Below are 25450 nucleotides of genomic sequence, written 5' to 3' on the forward strand. Positions count from 1 at the left end.
TGTCCGGCTGGTTAGAAACGTCTTTCTTCGTGAACTGCTGATCGGTTTCAAATGACGACATGCCTTTTGGTTCTGTATTTTAAGACGCGTCTGCTCTCTCTCTGCTGTATGCGAGTAGGTTTTGCGGATATACAACATCTTCAGGCTGCATTGATGTTGAGTGCCTGTGTGTGTGTCTGTGAGATCAGAATTGTCTCTTTCTGCTTTTACAGTGTAAACGTTCGTGCAATATCTCTGCAGACTGTTGGTGTCTCTCTCTGAAGCAGGGGGAATAAATGGAAATATTTCCCATAAATCACAGTAAATTTGAACTTTGTATTTGCTATATATTATGACCAACTCCTATGTGAGGCTTGTCCAGGGTTCTTTCTGAGATATTTGTCTGATTTCTTCTTTTCAAAAAAATATCCCAATTCCTGTGCTGGATTTGAAGTCTGTGGAGTTGTATTATGGATTTTTGCAGGTGACGTCTTACTGACCAGTGTGTTAACCGGTCTGCATTAAACGTTTCCCTCCAGATGTGGTCTGCACAGTTTAAACAGTAAAAAATGACTTCAGATAATAAACAGCTCTTTCCTATCTGTATTAACAGTTTGTATTTGGAACACTACTTCAAACACAGATTGTGATAAACAGAACAATAACTTCCGGTATGCCACGTCTTCCTTGTAAGAAGCATGCATGTGATGCAAATTTCTCTTCTACGGCAGCAGTGGTGCCGGAGGACATCCTGTGCAGTAATGTAAAGATAAAGGTGTTCTCTCCTGCAACAGGAAGCCAACAACCTTATCTTAAGTATTTATATCTTCAGTCAGCGAACTGAAGGTTAGCTGATAATCTGTTGCACCCTTCCTGCAGTAGGAGGAAGGAGCATTTTAACTGAATCAGTTAAACAAACAAGATGTGATCAACGGGGACAGAAACAAATCGATTATGTTTACAAAATTAAAATTAAAAACTCCATCTTCAATGTACACACATAATAATGATAAGAAATTACCTATTAGTACTATGTTGATGGAGGTAGTGGGTGGAAGTGTTTGAGTTCCTCAAAACACCATTTGGAGTTTACAGGGTAAACAGTAGCGCAGCCAAATCCACCCACAACTGAAGTGGCTGGTGACCACTTCTTCAAAAGTTTAAAAAAGAACAAAGTGCCTCCACACTGCTCCTGTGGTTTCATCCAAGTGTCCGTAAGCCCAGACATTCAGATTCAACTCCAAACGAGGTCATTTACACCAAGTGTTTAGCCTGAATGTCCTCTGATAACCTCATTCATGTTCGTGACTAGTGTAAACTGTAAAGGAATATGCATGCAGAAGTTATTGCATACCTAAACTATAGAGATAACAGTAAACGAGAAATGCCTTGAATGTGCACCGATTCAGAAACACACTCGATCCGCCCCCCGCCCCCCCGTGAGAGCCTGTAAAGAACGCGATTTGACAAGCTGCCCCTGAACGCAGCACGGGGACGCGCACAGCTGAGAGGAAAACAACGTGAGAAGCGGATGAGGACAGAAAGAAACAATGTGGACGGAGGAGAAGAAGAACCAGAGTGAAAGTTCAACCGTCGCAGGCCGAGACAGCTCGAAGGTGAGTGGACGGGAGGCTCCTCAGAGGGATTCGAACGCTGCGGTCACTTCTCACCGAAGGTTCCTCGACACTAACTGGGAGTGTTGTCTCTCCACTGGGAAACGTGTGTCTGTCTGCTGCATTTTGTATTATCTGTGCTCCTGTCGCTCTGCTTTTCCACATGAACTTCCTCCTGCAGCAAGTTCCAATCTCTGCAGCAAACAGCCCCCCCCCCCCCACCCCAAACTAATGCCCATGCAAGAAGTGGCTGATTCTCACCTGCACAAGTTGTGTTTAACCAGAGCTTCTCATGTGCTCGACTTCCTTTTCGTGCAGACATGATTGTGTTTTTGCTGCATTTCTCAGATGGGCGACCCGGATCTGACAGGGCAGCTCTTCCAGGCAGTTCAGCAGAGAAACGGTGAGGAACCTTATCTTATCTCTTCTATCTGCCTCTAGCGTTCCAGGGAACTTCAGGATGTTGACTCTGTCAGGCCCATCATAAATCTAGTGTCATTAGAAAGTTTACGTTGGCATTTTGTGTGTTTTTAAGTCCTGGTAAGAAGGTGAAGTGCTGGTGTGCGCCACAGTCAAAAATATAATCTTCACATGGATATTAGAAGAATACAATGTTTCAGATTACTGTGCCGGAGTAATCACATTTAGAACAAGTGCAACACAGGAGCTGCTGGTCACTGGGAAATGTGTGATGTGAATATTTATAAACATACAAAATGCATCTGATAAAATATAGTAAACTAGAGTGGCTCTCGGTCATAATAACAATAATAAACAAATTGATGCAGCACTTTTCAAAACCAAGTGTAAGTGCTTTACGTGAATAAACAGGGATTAGGACACTTCAGGGCGGAGGCACATCACTTAATGCAGAAAAGAAGATGGAATAAAGCACACAATGGTTATAACTATAGATAAGAAAGAAAGAGGTTTTAAAAGGTATAAAAAGGAATATTGTCCCACTAATAAATGTAAAAAAAGGCTGGATCTCTGTTAAACATAATTGTGCTGATAAACAATACCAAGAAATAAACAGCACTGGAAACATAGCCTCCTCGTTTGGGGTAATTAGTTTATCAGGGGAGGGAGGAACTGATTGGACATGAGATGAGGACAGTTCATCTGATGGGTTCTACAGACATGGCTACACTGCAGGAGGGAAACTAAACACTGAACAAAACTGTAGTATTCAGAAATGGCCACACGTTCCCAACAAACCACAAGCCTGAGAAACCGGTTTGGAATAAAAGAGCAGTACCCGAATCCACATAATTAAGGATTTATCCTACAGGTTAGTTCATGTATATACTTAATAGTGAGTCACTGAAGTGCCTCATAGATCATTAGCTCTTTGACTCACAGACATTTTAAATCCATCCATGATCTATTGCGCTTAACCTTTCAGGGATATGAGGGGAGAGCTGACATTTATATTTATTTCTCATTAATGACTCTATTCCCTAACCACACACACACACACACACACACACACACTTACTAACACACTTTTATATAAGTATTGTTTTCTGTTTTTATCTCCTCGTCATGAAGGTTCGGCCGCAGCGGTCACTCTTCCCTCCAGCACAGAGGACCCTTCAACCACCATCAGTGGGATCATCCCCGGTGAGCACCACAGTCCCATGGCTTCACAGACCCAGGCCCCGGTCTCACAGAGAAACACCTGATTAGTCAGACGTTCCACCTTCAGTCAACAGCGAACAAAGGATGGCGCCCCCCCCCCCCCCCCCCCTCAAAAGTGGAGACTCACAAATAAACAGGAATCGTGTTGTGTTACACCAGCAACAGTCGGCCCAGAGGGCTGGGGGGGGGGGTGTTTCCTTTGGCCGAGAGCAGAGTTTTCCAAGAATACTCAGACAAGCAAAAATATCACACTTCCATAAATACACTCTTCTGGATTTGAGGTGTTTTGGTGACTTTCACAGCCTGTCTCTTTCTAATCCGTCTATAGAGACCCTTTGTAGCTGCACCTTGACCCCAGGTCCTTCATGTCTCCGTGTCTCTGTTTGCTCGGGCAGGGTGGAGATGGTTGTGTATCTCTAGTGTTTCACTGTGAGGGCAAAGCAGACTGGAGGCAGCATTTCTAGGAATTTAACCTGAAAAAATGTGCGTCACAATGAATTACCTTTTCAACACAATCCCGTTAAACTGTTCACTTCCTGTACCCAAACTGCTGTTTACTGGCTACGGCTAAGTTTTGAAACCACAACTTATTCCTGGTCTGGAACAAATACTGTGTATGGATGTTTACATTTTTTTAATTATTTTTTTTTATGAAACCAGACCCAAATTTTAAATATGAACGGTGAAATTCATCGGGTCTGCAGAGATCTGGAAAGATGCATTTACAAAATAAAACCTTCGACAGGAAAGAAAACCTAAAAAAGATGGATAAGAAAATGTGGATGGTGCATCGACACAATACCTTTTTATTCTGCTTCATTCAAATCACCAGGTAAACAAATTGTTTCCACAGAAGCAGAGGATACAGTCTGAACGGCACTTGGTTCTCATCAGGTTGTGTGTATGAAGCATAAAGTTGTATTTTTAAGTGTGATTCATTCAATGTTTTGTGTTTTTCAGGTGCAATCGCAGCCGCGGTGTTCATCACTTTCTTACTCGCTCTCTACGCCGTCCTGTGGAAGTGCATGGTGTCACCACCACAACGGTAAACAACCCACACACAACCCAGACACAACCCACACACAACCCACACACCAGCCCTAACGTCACGTAGCCCGGAGCTTTAATTCCACGTTGTTAAACCCAGCGATGATGCAAACTGCTTATTTGTTCACCTGCCTCTTAGCGTCACATGTCCGAACTTTGTCTCCCTGCACATCAGAGAAATCACTCTTTACTCTTCACATTGAACTTTTACTGCAGCCGTCACGTTCTAACGCTCGTGTCCCTTTTCAGAAAGCACAGCAAGGTGAGGGTGAGACTGCAGCCGAGGAGCTCTGTGTGAACTCCGGCTCTCGGGCTCCTCTGTTCAGCAGCTTGTTTTGGATCGTAATGGTGCGGACTCAAATCTGAGAGCAGACTTTGCCCCCCCCCCCCAGTCAGGGGAAAAAGCACCAGAGTGACATTATACCACTGAAGAGGATCCTCCTAATGGATCCAAAGATCAAACCACCCAGGTCTGACTGGACTGAGTGGATGTGTCACCTGCGGCCCTCAGCTTCACTGTGGCTCCACGATGACGTGAAACTCTTTTTATCTCCAGGTCCCATTGTTCAGCTTTTAGTTTCTTTCCTGTGGTTTTCTGTTGACTCGGCACTACTGAGGAACGACACAGCTCGCTCCACTGACCGACAAACTGTGCATGACTGAGAGAGGCTGGATATTCATTGTATATATGTACATATTTTATAGCTGCACCAAATGGACAGTTGCCTTTTAAACCTGTCGTCCATTCCTACCTTGTGTTTCTAATGTAATCACCAGGTTCCATTTACATCCATTTTATTCTCTTGTTTCTTAAAGATCTATTGGAAAATCTCCTAAAGCTGTGAGGACGTCAAGGAGGGTTTGAGATCTGTACTGTGGAAATCTTTCACTTTAAATTTGCTTTTATGTTTTTCCTTTTTTAATCCACATTTATTCAATTTACTCAGGACGATTTAACTACTGAAACTATGACTCTAGAATAAAATGAGTGTGAATATAAATGAACAGTAAGAACAGTGTCTGTATCACCACTTGTTAAAATCTCCAATCAGACTCAATCCTTTGTTTTTCTTTAGCTTCATGGTCTTAAATTAAATGATCTGGTCTCAAGACATATTTTTCACTCTTGATAGATTTATGCAGAACTTTGTGCCGACTCAGCAGTAAACAGATTAAGTGTCAGTGTGAATATAACAGGAAAGGAATGCTCATCTCTCATCAACGATATCTGCTCAGACTCAAAAGGTTCATGTGCTGCTCAGTCTCCTTGAATCCAAATGATCAACATGATGAAAGGCACAGTGCTGCACGTGACCGTGGTCCCTCGGCCAAGTGGACACGTCCACATCGAGGACACAGTTCAACTGTGGCTCAGTGTTTCACAGTCACAGCAGAGGTCGGACATGTTTTCAGGACCAGTTCTGCAACTTAAAAAATACAAAAAAACAGAACCTGGATTGAACAGGGTTGAACAGGGTGAAGTAATGAGCAGGGAATGTAGTCTGGTGGAAAGATTTCCTCAGAACACAGAATGCTCAACAGAGAACTGATCATCCCTTATGTCACCTGAATCATGAAATCATGATCTTGTGGAAACTGAGCGCAACTGAATGCAAAAAGTTGAAAAAGGAAATTTCAGATAAGAAGCTGCAGTTACACAGACTCTTTTACGACTGAGATGTTCACCAACACTGGACAGCTGAAGAACGGAAAATCCTCTGGTCTGGTGAATCAGGAGGAATGGGCAATTCAGTGTAAACAACAATTGGTGGTTGTGTTTCCTTGACTCACTTTGGGCACGTCCACCACGATAATGCACCAGGTCACCGTCTCAAACTGGTTCCATGAACATGACAATGGTCAGCGAACTTCACCGGCTTTCCCAGTCACCAAATCCCGGTTTAAAGTCTTTGGGGTGTGGTAGAACAGCATCATTCTAACCTGGTGACAAACCTGGATCATATTGACACACAGTTGTGTTATTGTTGGACAAAGGGGTGACACAGCAGCAACAGGTGAGGTGACTGATTTCATGTGTTTGATAATGAAGCTGCACATGTAAGAATTGTTACCTCACCGACTTCCACAGACTCAAAATGAATAAACCTGATTAATTATGACACTGTTTATATTGTTGTTTTATGGCCAATTGTTTTATGTTTTATGTACAGTGCACCAACCACAGCATGGCAATTTCCTGTATGTGCAAATATACTTGGCAAATAAACTAATTCTGATTCTGATCACGACATAAAATCCCTTGAAATGATCAGTTATAAGAAGTTTCTGTCTTGGGCTGCACGGTTTCTGGAGATGAGAACAAAACATCACCGGACGCCACGGGTAGGATGAGATTTCTATTTTTAGCCCGTGACCTGTTCCATCAAGTAGAGAGTAAGATATCAGTGTGTTTTAAATGTTTGAATTGGACACTTCTCACCTCTGCCTTCAATCACTGATGGACAAAATGCAGCATTAAAACCACATCGGCTTCACCTAGCAACATTCATTTACTTCTGCACACGAGAGCAAATTAAACAAGTTGTCAATACCCCGCTAAACATGAACACCTGCAAGTTAATTATGCTTTGTGCACAAACCCAGCTGGATTCAGAATTCATGATTATTAACTACTTATACTTATAAGTTATCGTACAAAATAATCAGATTCAATGTTTGGTTTTATGTGTTCTGTGTCTCTCGGTGAAGCTCCTGTCTTCCCCTTGTGACTGATACGTTCAGCTGAGTTATCAGTGACACCATCATCATCCTGGAGATAACGATCTCTGGTTGTTTCAGTTTTAGAAAATCTGTTCAATGACATTCCTCTCAAATGTCTGTGACTCAGGTCTCTGAAGAATTACATCACTGATGTCAAACAAAAATAACCATAATTCAAATTCACAGCTGACAGATCTAGACCGAGCGTAGGTTTTGAACTTTGACAAGTGGTGTTGTTGTAATAGTCTTGTTTCCGGCTCCAGTGCTGATAAGAGGATATTTGCCGTCACTGAAGGTTATGCTGGTGATATTGACTGGTACAGTGGTGCCCTCTCTCAGCTGCTGGTGGAATCTGGGTTTGAATACAAATACAGTTATTATTATGAGATGCAGACAATCAGTGGTGCAGCTAAAACATTTATAACTGTATAGGTGAGTGTAATTCCTAAACCTGCAAATCAGTTTTACAATTGAAACCTTACACATATAGATTATGTGCAGACTTGAAGAGGGAGGAGCACTGCAACACACATTTGCAGCAGAACAGTTATAAAAACTGATATAAGGGTTGGTGAAAGCACAGCAGGGAAAAAGCCTCACTATAACTTTAAGTGTGAATGTCTATCTGATGTAAACAAGGTAACAGTTTTGAAATAGTCCTGTTCAGTGTGTATTTAGTTTGGTTTTTCTAACATACGTTGATGATTCGTTACCTTTCTGCACCTGGGACTTTGGACAGACTGATAATGTGGAGCCCTGAGTGGCAGAGGCAGATCAGAGGTCAGTGTGCGGAGGATCCACCGCCATTAACAAAAACAGGGAAACATTGTGCAGCACATCCATTGGAGTCGATGATTATCTTTGACATCCTGTTGAAAGCAGGATAATTGATCCTGTGTAATTACCAGGACGCCTTCAAACAACATGAATTCCAGAGGGAGAAAAAAAACAAAAGTACTCGCAATGTATAATAACGGTGCTGTTTTCAGTGCTGCTGATCTGGATGTAATTAATGTGGCCCACTGAGTCACTGTGGTTTACCAGCTCACCATCGGGCTTTGCTAGTCACCGACAGGCAGCAGAGGAATGAAGCTCAGTTTGTTGTGGCGGGTAAGTTGGCACAACAATGCAACGCAATGTGTGTAGAGTTACAGAACCTATCTGTGGAGGAACTCAAAGAAATTCTAGAAACGTAAAAACACATTCAAACATTAACCAATCACTGTGCACACTGACTGAAGTAATAATGACTCATATCATCATTATATCACATTTTAATGTCACATCAAAACCTGTGATTGTACAAATTTCAAGCTGATGTTCTTGTTTTTGTTTGACACAAAGCAAAACACACTAAAAGCTGATGATTTCCACAGTAGTTTTATGTACAGCACAATATTAATATGGCACATCACAATTTGTGATTACAGAGATTACAACAGAATACATATCAAACGCACATATTATTACTGTTGACAGTGCATGAAGCAATTTACACACAATAAATAATCAGAAAAGGAGATTAACAGAAAAAATACAGCCTTTTTTTGTTTGTTTTTTACAGAAATCAATTACAGTATCAGATAGATAAAGATTTTTTTGGCACTTGTGTGAGAAAAATGGAGTTGCTCTTCCAGAGTAGTGTGCATAGGTAGCCTTTCCATAAAACTATACATATATCAGATTTTTATACAATAATGTCAGTATATTTATTTACTTTCAGATGCTCATAATCCCTCATAAATATTATTAAAAGGTGATGTGGAGAAATATTTGCACTCTCTAAATAGACTCAAATAATAATTAACTTCTCAAATAGTTTCTTTTAAGTGCTCCCGGGAAAACACAGCACAACTTCTGTCCACGTGTCCTAACGCCTCAGGTCCCAGTGACTGTAGCACGAAGGTGTGCCGGTCATCCAACGTGTCCGACAGATATAAAAAAAAAAAACGAATCGTGACAGAAGTGAAAACACAGGCAGTGAAAGTATAAGAGCTGATTTACAAAGAGCTTCTTTGCAAAAAGGCACAATGGCTTGACCACACTGCAGGAAGAGGAGGAATAATGGCGGATATACGCTGATAAAGGCACACACAGTATTTCGGCATATACTCCCTCCTTGCAACTATTCCCTTATGCGATTATACAGGTTTTTAAACATAAACTCTGCATCAGTCACATTCAGACGGATGCAAATGCAAACATTCACAAACACATATAAGCAACAAGTACAATTCTGTTGGTCCAGTTATACGTCAGGAAGCTCGGATGGTTTCTCAGAGATAAACAACGTTCTCCTCACCTCCTTCCTCCCCGTTCGGTCCCTCTAGGGAGAGGTAAGCCTGCGGGGGGAGGAGTGGGGTAAGAGAGGGGGAGGAGGAGTAGTCCTCGCAAAGTCCGTGACCTGTGACCTCAAACCTCCAGGGACCCAGGGATCCCCTGTCCAGCGGTGGGCTGAAGTCTGCTGGAAGGAGAACAACAGACGCTGATGAGTCAAAGTAGAAACCTGAATTAGTGTCTCCCTCTATGGTCCTGCATGATAAATCGTCTTACTGTTGCTGCTCCTCTGCGGCTGCGCGGTGACCCTGCCGCTGAACGGGTGGACCGAGTCGTTCAGGGGGCAGCTGTGGCTGTTACTGCAGTTTGGGAAGGTCAGGCCGCCTGGAGGCTGTTTGCTGTGAGCCTGACTCAGCAGGGCGTTCAGGCTGTTGTAGAGGCTGGCGCTGAGGCCCAGGCTGGCGGTGTAGCTGGAGCTTGGGGGGCCATCTTGGTTCTTCCTGGACGTGGAGTGCAGACACTGGTTGTTGTTCCCGGGCTGGAGGGGGTGTTTCTGCTGGAGAGAGGCGAGCAGGGCCGCCTCGTTCTCGTAAACCGAAGAGCTGCCATCCAGACTTCCTGTGCGGCTGTGGTTGGACACCTGTGCATAAAGCAGAGGGGACATGGTTTACTCAGCAGTCGGTTTATGTTTCCCCCTTCCCGCCTGTCCTCCTCCTCCCTCCCGTACCTTGAATCCATCCAGTGGTATTGTTACAGGCAAGCTGCTCTGGCGGCTGTGTTTCCAGCTCTGGAGAATCTTCTGCTGGTTCTCAATCTGCTCCTTCTCCCTCTCCACACTCCTCTGGCCCTCCCTCAGTCTTTCCAGGTTCTGCTGATACTCCAGCAGCTGCGCCTCCAGCTCCTCACGCTCACAGCGGAGACGCTCCGCCTCCAGGAGGCACTGCTGCTCTCGCTGCTCCAGGACGCTCTCCTGCTCACTCTGTTTACAAAAGAGACGCGTGCACATCGAAAGAAAATCAGGCACTATCAAACCCTTACTCCAGTGGTCATAGATTTCCTGCACAGGATTGAAGGATTTTAAAATATGTGCTTGTTGGATTTGTAGGGTTAAAAAGCTTTTGGGGATCTGCTCTTGTATTTGTAGGTCTATCTTTGTGTAAAAAAGTGCAAGAGGGCAGGAGGAATAGTGGCTCTGCCAAAGGGTATATCTTTTTTTTTTCAGGTTATATTCAGATGTTTTGTGAATCAGCACCTGGCAGAGGTGATAGACTGGTGAAGCTGCTGTGGAATCAGAGATGCTCACCTGCTGCTTCTCTCTGACCAGACACTCTCTGTCCCATCGCTGCTGCTCCTGTTTCAGCCTCAGGTGGAGCTTCTGCACCTCATCCACCTCCTCTTTCTTCCTCTCTGATCCCTTCTTTTCCACTTCCTCTTTCTTCTTGTCGAGGCTCCTCTGCTTCTCCTGCTCCTGGAAGAAAACAGAATCAAGTCATTCAAAAGAAACCGTCACTTAATTCCTCAAATTGCTCGATGAACTGGTGTGAGCCTACATGTGGTCAAAAAGGTATCGAATATTAAATGACTGGTACCAGACAGTTTTGGAGAGAGGAGAGGGTTCGGAGCTGAGGTCTCTCTCCCTCCTGGAGGAGGACTTTCTGGACTTCATAGCAGCTGTCCTGAAGCGTCACAGCAGCCTGCAAACAAAAAGAGGAAACACATTAACACCTTGACATTAAAATATATTATTTAACATAAATTCTCTTGAAATCCCACATTAAAGCTGTTCAGGTTTAGATTTAAATAATTTTTACTTGCTAAAATATAGAATGCAATTGTTCCTTTCTATTTACATGCACTGTACCAACATATTTAATAGTAGCTCTGTTCTTTCAGTCCAGTTTTAAACTCATCACAAATGCCCAGATGTGTTTCTTCTCACCTGCAGACTGTAGAGGAGCTGAGTCAGGCTCTGCACGCTCTCTGCCACCTACAAGAACAAGGCGTTATTACCGGAGAACCCTAACTTACACTTCTCCACTCACAAACATTGCTTATGGGGAACTGCAGTAGTTGAACCTTTAACATGGTCCCTTTGTTGTCTCCTCTCCTCAGCTCCACGGCAGAGCTCCACAGCACACCGTCCAGCCCCGTCAGCTCCGAGTCCGATCCGAGAGACGTGGAGCTCATGCTGAGCGTGCTGAGATAATCGGCTGTAGGAACCAGAACACGGTAGATGCTACGTGAGTGAAGGTCAGGTAGGATGTGAGCAGCAGCGTCAGGACAAACATAGATTTGCATTCAGAGTTGCAGTGCATGTCTGCGGCTCACGTTCAGAGGGAGACTCCTGGATGCTGCTGCCGTGACTGTTGTAGCTGCAGCACTCGGGTCCTCGGACAGGAGAGCTGGGAGTTCGGACGGGGACGCCGTCTCGAGCCTGGAGAATGTTGACCAGGTTCTCTGCTGCAGGGGGAGCACACATCCGTCAGAACTCACGATTAAGTCTGATTTCCAAATGCCTCTATATAATATCACTTAAACATAAATATCACACTGTATTTTTTTCATTTTTTTGAAGCCACATGTGATGCTTTTACTGACAGGTCCAAATGTCTGTTGTTTAAAAGGTCTATAGGGCAAAACAACTAACATGAGAGAAGGTGAGCACAGGCCTGAAAAGAGGGGTCATCAGTCAAAACAGGTAAAACTGGTACAATTTATTCGTAAAATTGTCTTTCAGGAGGGGGGTCAGCTTGTTTCTCATGTATAGATAATATTCAAAATGTCCTCTAAAATGGATTTGCCACTACTAAAAAAAAGATTTATATTTGAAAGTTCATGTGGCTGAAGAGAGAGCGAGCCGCTCCGTCACCTTCTCTGAGTGCGGCTGTGAGCAGTGAGGACGCCTCTGGCAGCGTCTCACTGTCTGTGTCCGCTTGAACCAGCAGGTGGCGATGTGGCACAGCTTCTGGGGAGTGGAGGGTTAACTCGGTGAGCTCAGCGTACAGATGCAGCTTCTCCTCTAGGCTGGTGCAGATCTGCTGATCCTGACCCAACAGATTCTCTGCACAAAACATTCACGACCATTAAGAGTTGTTGTGAAAAATAAATGAATTAAAGCTTGATAAGAACAGGTATCAGATAACACGTGCACGTGGACACTCATATTTTCATACCTTGGAACTTGGTGATCTTCTGGCCCCTCGCCTCTGCAGCTCGCCTCACCTCCTCTGACTCGGCACTTCGATCCTCCTCCTCCTCTTCCTCAGGACACCTGCCAGGTAGATCAGTGGGTTAGATAATGAGTAACACACACAGACACACACACAGAATCCACTTCTACTGTACACTTGACTTGTCGCACCTCTCTACAGCTTGTCGAATGTGTCTCATCCACGCATTCCTCTCCTCTCTGGTGGTGGTGTGAACTTCATACATCTCTGGTCCCACCGCGGAGGCGGAGATAAGGAACATCCCTCTCTCCTCGTTGGCCACTTCTCTGACGATGAGCTTCTGCAGAGGAATCACTGGAGGCTTCTGGTCCTGAAACAGTTGATAAAAGGCCATAAACAAACCTGGGTGAAACTGGTGAAGAGGTGTCGAGAAGCGGATGGACGGCAGGTCAGGGGATGTTTGGGTTGAAACTTACAACAGCAGCAAATATGAAGCGCTGGTCTTTCTCTTGTAGGAAAACCACGACGTCTGTGAGCAGCAGTGCCAGAGTGTCTGAAACAGGAGTGAAAATATATCTTAGACTTGTTGGCCCCAAACTTAACAAACCATCTGGCAATTGTGACGTCTGACAGACCTTTCAGACGTCCTGTGGCAGTCTTCCAGAAGACCAGCCCTTTGTGCTGCAGAACCCTGTGTTTGTTGAGCAGGTCCTGTTTGCGAAACACTTTGTCGTTCTTCAGCTTGGCAAAGCTCTTGTTCTCCAGCCGGGCCATGACTTCCTGCAGCTCCTGCCACCTCTCGTACGTATTCACAGTCAGGTCCACGGCGGCGATGATGTCACGGATCTGAACCAGGGCACGCGACAGGTCAGCGTGTTCCTGACTTCCCTCTGTCAGGAGAACGAGTTAACAGAAGTGTTAAGATACATGCATTACAAAAGATTATAATGGCCTCAAGGTTAAAATATAACTTTAATATACTTGGCACAAGAAAAGAGCAAAATCAATCTTATTTATAATTTTCTCTCACTTTGAAACAAATAGCTTAGTCACATGATGAACACAGGAAGTAACAGAGTTATTTGTTCAGTGGAAAGTTATTGTATCCTCCTCTTCCTGCTCTGCTGGTGTACTGGGACCTTTACAGTGTTTAACCATTGTCCTTGTTCTCTCACAGCAGCAGGTATGTTATGTGAGTGTGTTTCACTCAGACCATTCAGACCCTGAGCAACAGCGCTGTCTTTTTTATCAAGTAAATAGCTAAGTTGTTGATTTCACTACTTTATATTCATGTAATAAAAACACACATAATTTAAATTAAAGTTATTATAAACCACCTGACTGTAGAAATCAATTTGGCCATTGACAATTTGATGCTGTAAGAATTACAGTATCTAGTTGCATAGTACACAGTAGTGGTAGTAGAACTAGTTTGGTAATATGTAGTAAATAAAAATCTGCAGGATAATGTTTAAAAACATTTGTCTACGAAAATACTCACATATTGAAATCAATCCTAAAAGGCTCTCAGGGCTGCATGTGTTTACAGTTCAGTGCAGGACTCAGCAGACCTGACTTACCCTGAGTGTAATGTAATATCCTCTCCAGCAGCACTGGATACTTGGTGATGCGCTGAGTGACCAGCAGGATGAATTCAGGCACCTCCCTCCGTCGGACCAGAGAGTTGTTGCTCTGTTGCTGTGAACGGAGGTGAAAATCAAAAGTAGAACATCAGCAGCTCAATCGAGACGTTTTACTGTGAAACTTTAGTCTTTTCGAGCACAAGAGGTTGAGGAGCTTACTCTGACAAAGTTCTGGAGCTTCTTGTTCTGCTGCTGCAGCTCTTTGAAGACATTGACAGCCTCAGTGTGGTGACTGCAGAACTCACCGTACACCTGCTTCATCTTCTCAGCATTTTCATCTGAGAACTGAGAGAGAGAGAGAGAGACCGTCAGCCAGCAGACGTGCAGACATGGCTCTGTGAGTTTGGATCCACGAGTGAATCTCCACCAACCTGCTGAAGCAGGATGTCTCCAATCTGGTGGATGAGATAGTTCCGGTGGTTCTCGGGTTGGGATTCGGCCTGCCGGCGTTCCTGCAGTGCTCCGAAGAGGTTCTTGTGAAAGAGGAGCAAGGGATCCAAGCACGGGAAGATTCGAGCCACGCACTCCCAGTCGAGCTGCAGCTCCTCTACCATCCCTCTCCGGAACACCTCGGACATGACCGTCAGGGTTTGGATGTGGTGCAGCTCCGTCTGCATCAGCTCTGTGGGGGGGAGGCAGTGAAAGTGGATTATAGGAAACATCTGGAACTCTCATGTTCATCTGGTGCAGAAGAGATGTTTATTTGGGCATCTTCATTTTAGTGGAAGAAGTGTTGGACACATTTTGAGGAGCAAAGGTTTTTCCACTGAGCTACAGAGAAATAACTCTTTGGTTGAACCCAATAAAACTCATATATAGGATTGGTTTTACAATCACAGATACATGTTCCTATAAAAAGAAAAAGTAGAATAGAAGGAAGAAGGAAGAAGGAAGAATCTCACCGTAAATAACATCCTGCCGTTTGACCGTGTGCCTCTCGTGTAGTCGACAGAACTCCGGACAAACCGCCAGACTCCACGACTCGACATCGAGTCCGAGCAGGTCGGCCGAGAAGTCGCTGAGTAGCGGAGCATCGACAGCATCTGTGAGAGCAGAAGATAATTAACAAAGTCTTAACTCTGACTCACAGCTCCCTGTACAGTAATCACCAATGTGACGGCTGAGAGTTTTAAAAGTCCCTCTTCCTCACCCTGTGCGATGATTGGCTGGTCGCTGGATGGGGGAGTGGCTGTGACCGGCGCTCCCTCATCAGACAGTGAACTGTTGGCGCACGCCGTCACACTGAACTCTCCCTCCACCGCTGCTGAGTCACTCAGCCGTCTGTCGGGAAACAAGTCCAGTCGGAATTGAACATGTTTGCATCCGGCATCGATCATTCAGTGGAGGTCATATTCGAATGATTCATATCGATGTACTGGTGAGATCATAGTGGGAACATTGTCATTCTACCTGCTGTCTATAGAGAGGGAGAGGCTTTTGGTGAGAGGGGCGAGTGTTTCCCTCTTCTCTCTGGTCATCGCTGGCAGTGACGAGGAAGAGGAGGCAGCAGATGAGAAAATGGAGGCTGAAGAGTTGTCTCTCAAAAAGTCTGAAGGGGGGATGAGGAGGAGGAGCAGAGAGAAGGATCAGCCACAGTTCAGATGTTTTATCTTTATCTTTGTGGACACTGAATCGAACAGAAACTGGATTATAAAACAGGAAGTCTGCGTTCGTTATCTGTCCTTGTTTAACTGAGCCTGGAGTCTACAGTTATAATCATGTGTTATAACCATGAGGTGGATTGGGTTTGAAATCGTGATCAATACGATTTCGTTATGAAACCCTTATGAAAAAGAAGTGTAATTTAGCGCTTGATATTTTACAGTTTAACCATAAACCTTTCTATAAATAACTTTGAATGAAAACACAAATACAATAAAATATATAGAACTTGAAATAAGAAAATAAACATATTTTGTAACGTAAAATGAACTTAAACGCACATATATTCTGAATCGTTTATTCTGTAAAATTAAAGTTTTCATATCAGCAGACACTGATATGTCTGTGAAAGGCACGATCGGCCGATTCTTTTGGCCAATCGACAAATCCGTCAGGCAGACAGAGCTTCACATTTAAACAAAAGTCAATGAGGGAGACGCACTCAACCTCGGGCACAATCACATGTAAACACAGTCCAGGACAGATCCCCCACTGAGATGGATTAAACAGTAACTTCTTCACCAGGGAGAGAACAACAGGATGGAGGAGGAGGAGGAGGAGGAGGAGGAGGAGGAGGAGGAGAGGAAGGAGCGATTGGGAGGGATGAGGACAAATGGTTTACTTAATGCACTACAGGAGGAACGAGGGAGGACAGGTGAAAACCACATGAACCAAAGACAGAGGGGAGGACACGATGGCTGAGGAGGTGAAGAGAGGGGGGGGGTTGACACATTGTAATTTGTGACTCACTCTGTGGGAGAGACGAGGTTTTGCTTTTCACCAGCGATAAATTCCTCTCCTGCAGCTTCTGGGGAAACACACGCTCACATTAACATCAACAGACGTAAATCATACTTTCAACTATAACATAACAGATTATTGGAGTCTATTAATGTCGACATGAAAAAAATATTTTTAAAAGGACCCCCCTACAATACAATGATTGTGTTATTCAACGCATTCCAGGAGTTCCTTTGTCTCACAGTCAGTTGTTATCCTGCGGTACCACCTCCTCTCAGCCTGCCTCCACTTCAGGAATTGATTTATGTATGTGTATGTTTTGGTCTTTACGTAGAATAGAGAGAGAAGAAGAGAGGAAACACAGGGAGCGACAGTATGGATAAACTGATGCAGAAGATCTGAGCTGGGGATGCTGCTGCACACGTCTCTGACCGATGGATATGGTGAATAGACAGAAACAGATTTCTAAAAATGTTCTTTAAATGTATAAAGTGCAACATGAAAAGCATCGAGGCCGACTGCAAGCTAATAAACACAGATGTAAACACAGCTTGATGGAAACAATTGATAGTGCCAACGTTTTGCAGGAGGAATGAAATGCCCTCAAAATATTTGCCAGACTTCACAGATGCAGAAAAACACTTTCTTGGGGGGGGATTACAAAAAGTAAACAAAACTTTTGTATTTGCATCTCCACAGGGCGTCTTTGATTCAAATGAATACAGTAAAGAAGCAACAAATTCTGACTTTCCAAACTAGAGGTCGAGCTGTGATAACACCAGATCCTACATCGCCTGTAACTTTTCTGTCGCAGATTATTTTGATCCTGCCAAGATTACGTCATCTGTTATTTTCTCTGTCTTTATAAAGACAAGTAAACATTGTTTGACTGATGATATCATCCAAAAACAAGCCCCTGTGTGACTCTGGATGTTCTTGCGAACATTTTACAATAACAACACGTGATCTGTATCTGCGTTTTTTTATCCGTGGCTGAAAGAGAAACACCCTCAAACATGAAGTGTCCTTGACTAGCAGCTGTTTCTGCTAGTGTTTGTCATTAATTGAACGTTCCCCTTGAGCTATCATGTGACTGTTCATCATTCTTGCTGGTTAGCTGTTTTTTGGGGATGGAATGAGGTGCGTGAAGTTGGTGGTTACCTTCCCACAGGCTGCAGCAGACTCTCTGCAGTTCTTATGGACGTTCAGGAAACAGTCTGCGGAGACAAAAGTAAAACCCGGATAGTCATCATCATCGCTCAGGTGATAATAAACAAGACTGTCCAGATGTCCCTGCTCCTTCTGCTCGGCTCCTCGGGATTGATGCTAAATGTGTGGTAGGAGGAGAACGGACTTCATGTCCTCCACTAAGCAAAAACATCAAGGCGGCACGTGCGAGGAGATTTAGACAAACCTTAAACAGCTCGGCCCCCACAGGACATAAAACAACAACAGCACTGACAGTGTACTACTCACTGGAGCACTGGAGAAGCTCCTTCCCAGAAACGGACTTATCGCAGGCCACACAGAGAGCGGGACCAGATGGAGACACGGGGACAAACTGGTGGCCGTTGGCGGCTCCTGACTTCTCCTTCCCCTCCTTCACCTCTTTCCCCTTCACCTGGGATACAAGAAGTTCACAGCTGACGTTTACAAAAGTCACCTGAAGCACCAACGCAGAAACAAAACGACAACAAGCAGCGGGCAGGAAGAGGCCGGCGACTAAAACCCACCTGTTAAAGTGAAGCTGAGATAAAGGGGCCTCTGAATGAGCGTTTGTGTTTACTTGGTTAAGGTCCACAGGGACGGCTGCTGTTGTGCTGCTTCATCCTTGGGGGGGAGCATTAGGGGGATTCCTCTAAGCATGCGTGTGATAGTTCTCTGTTTATTTACTAATCAAACTTTACAAGGAAGTCTAAGAGTGCATGTTTGTTTTTGTTTTTGGACTGTTCGTGTGCATCGTGTGTGTCTGCACATACATGGAAACGCGTTGTCGGACACATGTACCGTGTTTATAAGGGTATACTATGGAATGTGTTTTGGTTCCTCACGCTGTGTGTGTGTGCGTGTGCATGTGTGTGGGGGGGTCTTTGTACTGTTATGTAAGAGGATATTTTCTCTGTGTCCCGTTGCTAAGACATGTAGAGAGAGAATTTTTTTGTCCCTCGCCAAATAAAAGCACAGTGAACATACAATGGCTGCCCAGCAGAGGAATTCTGACCCGGCTGGTCTGAGAGGTGGTAAAACCTTTTACTGCTCCACGAGTCGGACTGTTTTATTCCACGGTTCAACTAAAGGGACGCTTCAGTTATGTATCTAACACATGCCAGTGGAATCATATCCGACAGAAATCACATTTTCCACCGGCGCCCAGTGTGTCCCCTCACCTTGGTCTTGTTGCGGGTGCTGGACATCCTGCTCTTCAGGAAGCTGAAGGTCCGGCTGACTTTGTACTTCTCCGACTCGGTCTTCGATGGGATAATGTATTTATCCCACTCCTCGTCCTCGATCCTGTTTCATGGGGGGGGGGGGGGACATTTCAGTCAGCAGTTGTCACGATTGTCCTCACATCATTTCGGCTTGTGGAAGACTGCGGGACTCAAACCCAACATGCACACGCTTCATTTAACATAACAATATTTAAGAGTTGAATTTTCAGGTTACACTGGTGTCATGCTGGAGTGGAGGAATGTCCAGACAGTCTTCCAGGCCCCCTGGTCTGCAGATTATTACTCTTAACAACATGCTTGGCATGCTTGGAAGTCACTATGGACTCTAGAGGATACTATTTATAGGATGACCTTGGCCAGATGCAATTAATAATGTGTCAACTATTTGTAGCAACTTATGCCAGGTACATTAGACATATAAGGTGATAGGCTACAACAACACATCTTAAAGAAGAAGAAACACATGCAACAACTACACTGTGGCATGACATTAAACGTGTAAACATGTTCTAAGTGTCATGTGTGACCAAATACTGCTGCAGAGAATCCGCGAGGTTAATGTATGAGTTGGAGAATGGTTTTAGGACGGGGGTTAGAATGAGTTAAGCCACGCATGCAGGGCTGTGAGGTTGCTCTGGTGAAAACATACTCTTTGAGGAACTCTGTGAGGGTGAGGTGTTGGACTGATGCGCTGCTCTCCTCCTCTGTTGACTGGGCCCGCTTACGGAAACCCAAAACCCTGCATGGACACAACACACCTCAGACCGGGTCGCTGTTGTTCAGCTCATCAGGAGACTCACAGGGTTAATGATACGTGGGACGTCTAAGATAGGAGGCTACAAATCGCTTCTGGGCCTAATAAATATGAGAAGCTAGATGGAGACAGGATTTACTTGTTGTTAACATTGGATGGACTGAGTGAGGGACAAACATGAGCCGATTTCAGACATGAACTCCAGAGGATGTCCAGACTTTCTCCAGAGGTTTCCTTTGGAACACGAACAAAGCAGCAGGAGATTCTCCGCTCAGACGTGTTCACAACACAGAAATCTCTGAGTGCTCAGGCGAGGGCTGGTGCAGCAGGCAGAGTCAGGAGGTAACGTTAACTCTGCTGCGGGGATCTGCCAAAAACTCTCTTGACATCTTCGTCTGTGTGTCTTCTTCGTGTGCGGCACCACTCTTTCATCCGGAGATATTTGTAATCTTTTTTTTCTGTGTATTAGGAACGTTCACGGTAAATCCTTCTGTGTCCTCACATGGGCTCCTACGGACATTCTGCAAACTTTTTTACTGAGGGGACTGCCTGGAGAAAGTCCTCAGAAAGTCTGGAGGCTTTCACTCATACAGACCCTCCGGAGTTCAGGGCATGTCTGAAAGCAGCTAAGGTGAATCCACAATCTGGTGTTCTTCATATTTTAGTAACAATATGTTCTATTCTAAAATAAATAATCTAATAATCTAATATGATCATCTAATTAACTAAAACAAATGTCTCAGATGTTTCCACTGTTAGCGATGCGTGGTCAAATAAATGCATTAGCACATGATACATTTACGAAGGCAGTGAGATGAGCCATGAGGTGAATTATAACATGAATATGGATTAGAATCGTTATGGAATAAAGTAACATAAGCAAATGGCCACATGGCAGGAGACAAATGTTAGGTAAGTACAAGTTAAAGTCTGTATCCAAAATAAATACTAAAATACTGTATGTACACACAGCCAATACCATTAATGTGGTCTGGAAAGAAGCTCGATGTTTCCGAGGTTTTTACATTGAGGAGAGACCTGAGAGTTTCTGTTTGCTCAGGGTTATTTTGAGGTTACAATCAGAGCATAGTCTGGCCCCGGCCTGGCAACAGGAAGTACGTCACATCCTGCACGCTCAGACCTCTGCCACAGGTTTAATAGATACACTCATACACATACACACACACACACACACATACACTCGTCAACACCGGTGCCTAAAAACAGAGGAAGATCTGAGCACGACCCTGCACAATGGAGTGGATGTCGCCTGAAAAGTCACACTGGCTTTTACCTCTTCTCTCTGGGCGTCTCCGTCAGGCTGAACGCTCTCTGCTCTGTAATGTAGAGCAACAAAGACGGGCAAATGAGTAAACCAGAAACACACGTCAATGGGACATCATTACAGAGGTCGAGACATTATTACAGAGTGAATCAGCCGAGGAGGTTGGAAACCATCTTCACTGAAATCCGAAGTGAGTAACAGGCCAAATGCAAGAATCCCTCAAAGAGTCTGGATTCAGCAAAACCCCTCGAGAGAAAGAACAAACACAGCCAACGAGCTCTGCTTTGAAAGACCAGAGGAGTGTAAACACGGAAACAAATAAAGAGGGAAACAAATCATATGCCCAAAGGGAAGCTAAAAGAAACCTCAGAGTAGAAACAGCTCCTCCTTCAGATAGAAAGTTATGCAGAGAACATTTTTCCAAAGCCTCAGGATTCCAACCTTTATTTGTGAGTCATCGCAGAGATGACAGAGGATTTGTTGTTGGTTTTTTGACTATTGTTTTACTACTAAAAAACAAGTCCTGGCTTCAGGCTTTGGAGAACGTCTGCTTCTGATCATCCAGCAACTCCAAATAATATTCGATATGTTCTTTACGGAGACAGTGATTGATGCATTGCACATTTGTGAGCCACCACCAAGAACTAGATCTCACCCCATACACAGAGCTGCACAATGTGGACAACGACGAGCAGCTTCATCGCCCTGTGAAATCATTTAACACCAAATTCAATTAATTGATTCCTCTCAGATGTAATTGTGTTACTCCAGTTTTTCCATCTTGTTTTAATATGCGCTATAAGCATGTTTAATACATTAATTCAGCTTTTGAAATATAGCAAGCTTGTCTTTTAATTGTGCAGCTCTTGATAATCAGCAGTTTGTCCAATGGTTCCCCAGAGAGAGCGGAAAGAGCCGCAGGGACATGACCTGACCGACCAGCCGGCAGCGTCCTTGTACTTACTAACTTGGTTGAGGCGAGAGAGGGATTTAGAGAGAGATAGAGCCTGAAGTAGAGAGCGGCCGCTGCTGCTGAACGCACCATCTACACGGGATAAAGCAGGGCCTTAATGCTGGACACTACCACACTCCAGTAGGGGTGCTGCATAGAAAACTGTTAACACACAGGTAAACGCTACACAAGTTGATATATGACACCTGTCTGCCCCCCCCAGCCCACCCCCTGTCAGACATGTGGCACATGTGTCCGTTCAGCTGGCTCCTGGGAACAGAAAGGTCACAGGGCCGAGGGGTCAAAGTTCGCTCACCTTCTGCCAGGTCGCTGATGGCTGCGTCTCGATTTAGCAGCGGCCGTGACAGTTTTGCTTTGGGGGAGGAGTAGGAGTAGGAGCGCAGGCGAACCTCGGCTTCCTCCGGGTTCTGGGTTTGAGGAGAGATCAGGAGGAGGTGATCAGAGGTGAGCACATCAAGTTCCCAGTTTCAAAGCTGCAGAGTACACAGATGAATCAGACTTTTCGTGTTATTGATGGTTTCGGGCCTTTCAGCTGACCTTTGTCCACGTGACAGTTGTGTCGGTTGCACTAATCTTCACTGGGTTTTAAGTGATTTATTGAGATTGATTGTGAAACATTTGCAGTTCAAACTGCTGTAAAAATATTTTGTAAACCTCTGAGAAGGAGGGGATGTTTCACCCCCCTCTCCGTTTGTTTGCTGGTTTGTTTTCTGAGCAAGATTAAATAAAAACAACCCAACTGGTTTCCACGAAACTTGGTAGAGGAATGCTGCATGGGTCAGAGAAGATTCAATTCTGGTGTGAATCCAGAATTGTTTTCATCACTTTCTTGTTATTTTAGATCTTGAGGGATTTCCCATTGAATAATTCATGGATCTTGATGGTAATAATAAGGGAACAGATAGCTATGAATGTGTGAACATTTAGTGCAGCTTGTTTGAATTAGAAGGGACTGTAGTATGCTCTTTAATGAGAGCTATTCTAGTTTCTAGTCAAAAAATAGTTAGTTAAATAAAATAACTGCTTGAAAGCTGGATACATGGAGTCTGCTCAGCACATCTTGACACAGTGAATAGAGATCCTAAGGTGAACTGCTTCTCTGATCTGTCAACAGACTCTTCTACTCTGTCACTCCAAAGTAATTCAATGAGTTCACAAAGGTCTGCATCAATTAGAACAATCAAAGAAACGTTTGTATCTCCTGTCTAGAGGGAGGGGGGGGGGGTCTGTCTCCTGTCCTGATGAGGGTGTACCTTGGTGGACGTCTGTGTGCTGTTGGGGTGTGTGTGGTGGTTGAAGTCGGGCGACGTGTCGAAAGAGTCCCTCTCCTCTCCGGAGCTGGATCGCAGGAAGGACTGCTTCTTTAAAGATGAGCAGGGGTAGGAATGTCCCAGTATGTCCTCTTCCCCACTGTCGCACTCAAGACTGGGACTATTTATACATACACACAGAAAGAGGGAAACTCACACACATGCTGAGGTTGTGATCCTGCAGCTACGTCAGCCTACATGGTTCAGGGAATGCGGTTCAGATTTATGTCAACAACAAACTGAAACTAAAGGATTTACTTAAATTTGGGTCAGGTTAGCTGAGGAGGCAGCAGAGTTGAATCTTGTACACTACAAAATAATATGCTGCCTCTGTCTCCATGATAAACATTAAGTATAAAATCAATGCAGACAATCTCCATTATCTTAAAAAAACTCATGATTGTTACACTAAGGCAAAGATCAGGCTTTGAATCCTGCAGCTTCTGTCCCGACACAGAAGATCCTGCAGCTCGGAGGAAACTGGAAGGAATGTTCAGCAACTTCAACGCACAAACAGCTCAATTGTGTCCAGGCTTCCTGTCACTTTCCGCACCTTCACTGACGACAATCGCTACACCACAAAAACACTTTGCTGAAATTCCAGACGGATGATGCTTGGTTGTCTCAGTCTGAGTCGGTCACAGGAATGTTTATGTTTCTTATCAAGGAGATCAAAGCTTCTGCATCGGTGCAGAAGCTTTGATCAGCGGCACTGATTTTTCAAATAGAGTAAAAGGGATTAAATAAGTGTAGAGCTTTCATATTCTCAAATTCAAACTGTTTACCCTGTGAGCGTGTTTGTATTTTTAATTCAAGGATCAGCAGCAGTAGTGTCCTACCTCAGGCCCCGGCTTGGCTCAGTCAGGCTGCATCCCCTGCGATTCAAAGCAGGAGACGCTGGCAGGCACGACTGCCTGTGACGTCTCTGTGCTCCATCGAACAAACGGAAAGCGGAAGCCAGCGGGGAGGAAGGAAAAGACGGGGAGGCAGCCGAGGGAGAGAGGGGAGAGGTGCGCGGGGATGGCTCCCTGTGATTCTCCGGGCCGGGGCCTTGGATTCCCCTCTCCTCATTGTGGGGTGAGGATGTGTGCCGGCTCTGGGAGCAGTTCCCTGAGTCAGGGGGCGTCGGGGAGAAGGACTCCCAGCACTGGCTGCCAACACGGGCTGCTGGGTTCACCTCTTCCTCCCCTGGGGAGCGGTATCTGATGTCAGCGTCTTCCACCTGGAACACATGAGCGAGACGTTGAAGGCAAGGAAGACGGATTTCACTGAGTGATTTGAAGCCACGTTAACGGAACATTTGACATCATTATAAACCGAGACTATTCTTGAGTTGATGACCTAACTATGTAACATACACTGTGTATTGCTTACTCAGTAAAACAGCAAAGAAAGGAGTGCTAGTGTCAGCTTGACTCACCTGGTCGACCAGCATGGTGTTGGCGTAGACTCGGTCTTTGCCGTGTATCATCGCCGACAGTCGGGCAGCTGCGGCCAGAGTCGGAGAGGAGGCCTGGTTCTCCCTTATGGACTGGCTTTTCTCTACAGAGGGGAAAGGAGCCACACAGAGAGAGAGAGAGAGAGAGAGTGGGTGTGAGAGAAAGAGAGAGAGAGAGAGAGAGAGAGAGAGAGAGAGAGAGGGTGTGTGTGAGAGAGAGATAGAGAGAGAGAGAGAGGGTGTGTGTGAGAGAGAGAGAGAGAGAGAGAGAGGATTTTTCTATATTACATTTGGTTTCCACAGCAACACCGAATAACTCCTCACAAACACAGGAAGTGACATAGACATCCTGGGCAGTTGCGTATCATTGTTCTGGACCAAGTTTGTCTGCATGAGTGTGTGTGTGTGTGTGTGTCTTTACACGCACACGTGAATGGGTGTGCATGGACTTGTGAGTGGGCATCTGTAGACATGTTTTTTTCCTCCACCCAGCCTTCGATACAGTGGCTGAGTGGAAATAACGCCCGGTGAGCACACAGTGGCATTGACTGGAGCCGCCTCAGCACAGTGGAGTCACTGTGAGCCGTCAGCCTGGGTTCGCTGTTTAACAGGAGAAAACACTCCTGCTCTCAAAACACACACACACACACACACACAAAAATACAGCTTCTGCACAACACACTTTCTCAATCAAGTATTTGCAGCCTAACGTTATTAACCACAGCGCTCACGACAACGGGGCTTTG

General features: G+C 44.8%; 3 protein-coding genes across 5 annotated transcripts in view; 2 read left to right on the forward strand and 1 right to left on the reverse strand.

Annotated features, from left to right (window-relative positions):
• Positions 1 to 585, forward strand: part of ykt6 (YKT6 v-SNARE homolog (S. cerevisiae)) — a gene marked incomplete in the record, with an annotated part of 3081 nt that extends 2496 nt beyond the window's left edge. The window contains 1 exon segment of the mRNA XM_062381574.1: positions 1 to 585.
• An 864-nt stretch (positions 586 to 1449) lies between these two features.
• On the forward strand, positions 1450 to 6523 carry sb:cb288 (uncharacterized). Its single transcript, XM_062381750.1, has 5 exons — positions 1450 to 1595; positions 1941 to 1995; positions 3144 to 3215; positions 4194 to 4278; positions 4530 to 6523. Exons 1-5 carry the CDS (start codon positions 1530 to 1532, stop codon positions 4576 to 4578), a joined length of 327 nt encoding a protein of 108 aa, XP_062237734.1. The 5' UTR covers positions 1450 to 1529; the 3' UTR covers positions 4579 to 6523.
• Positions 6524 to 8259: 1736 nt separating this feature from the next.
• LOC133943023 (rho guanine nucleotide exchange factor 28-like) overlaps positions 8260 to 25450 on the reverse strand; it is a 36850-nt gene continuing 19659 nt past the window's right edge. The window contains exons 11-40 of one of the 3 annotated variants that reach the window (XM_062381848.1): positions 24687 to 24808; positions 24106 to 24488; positions 23210 to 23387; positions 22252 to 22363; positions 21948 to 22028; positions 20993 to 21035; positions 19594 to 19683; positions 18882 to 19005; positions 17971 to 18115; positions 17656 to 17711; positions 16504 to 16561; positions 15502 to 15640; positions 15242 to 15372; positions 14994 to 15134; positions 14463 to 14713; positions 14251 to 14376; positions 14029 to 14146; positions 13084 to 13338; positions 12925 to 13001; positions 12640 to 12818; positions 12452 to 12549; positions 12148 to 12339; positions 11607 to 11738; positions 11355 to 11488; positions 11218 to 11265; positions 10868 to 10972; positions 10582 to 10746; positions 10006 to 10257; positions 9555 to 9918; positions 8260 to 9465 (exon numbers count right to left, since the gene is read on the reverse strand). In XM_062381848.1, the coding sequence (XP_062237832.1) occupies positions 9278 to 9465; positions 9555 to 9918; positions 10006 to 10257; positions 10582 to 10746; positions 10868 to 10972; positions 11218 to 11265; positions 11355 to 11488; positions 11607 to 11738; positions 12148 to 12339; positions 12452 to 12549; positions 12640 to 12818; positions 12925 to 13001; positions 13084 to 13338; positions 14029 to 14146; positions 14251 to 14376; positions 14463 to 14713; positions 14994 to 15134; positions 15242 to 15372; positions 15502 to 15640; positions 16504 to 16561; positions 17656 to 17711; positions 17971 to 18115; positions 18882 to 19005; positions 19594 to 19683; positions 20993 to 21035; positions 21948 to 22028; positions 22252 to 22363; positions 23210 to 23387; positions 24106 to 24488; positions 24687 to 24808 (4487 nt within the window). In that variant the 3' untranslated portion in view covers positions 8260 to 9277. The remainder of the gene's footprint in view (positions 9466 to 9554; positions 9919 to 10005; positions 10258 to 10581; positions 10747 to 10867; positions 10973 to 11217; positions 11266 to 11354; positions 11489 to 11606; positions 11739 to 12147; positions 12340 to 12451; positions 12550 to 12639; positions 12819 to 12924; positions 13002 to 13083; positions 13339 to 14028; positions 14147 to 14250; positions 14377 to 14462; positions 14714 to 14993; positions 15135 to 15241; positions 15373 to 15501; positions 15641 to 16503; positions 16562 to 17655; positions 17712 to 17970; positions 18116 to 18881; positions 19006 to 19593; positions 19684 to 20992; positions 21036 to 21947; positions 22029 to 22251; positions 22364 to 23209; positions 23388 to 24105; positions 24489 to 24686; positions 24809 to 25450) is intronic. The other 2 variants (XM_062381846.1, XM_062381847.1) reach the window with 2 other exon arrangements.

The sequence above is a fragment of the Platichthys flesus genome, chromosome 3 (genome assembly GCF_949316205.1).
Source record: "Platichthys flesus chromosome 3, fPlaFle2.1, whole genome shotgun sequence".
Taxonomy (NCBI): Eukaryota; Metazoa; Chordata; class Actinopteri; order Pleuronectiformes; family Pleuronectidae; genus Platichthys; species Platichthys flesus.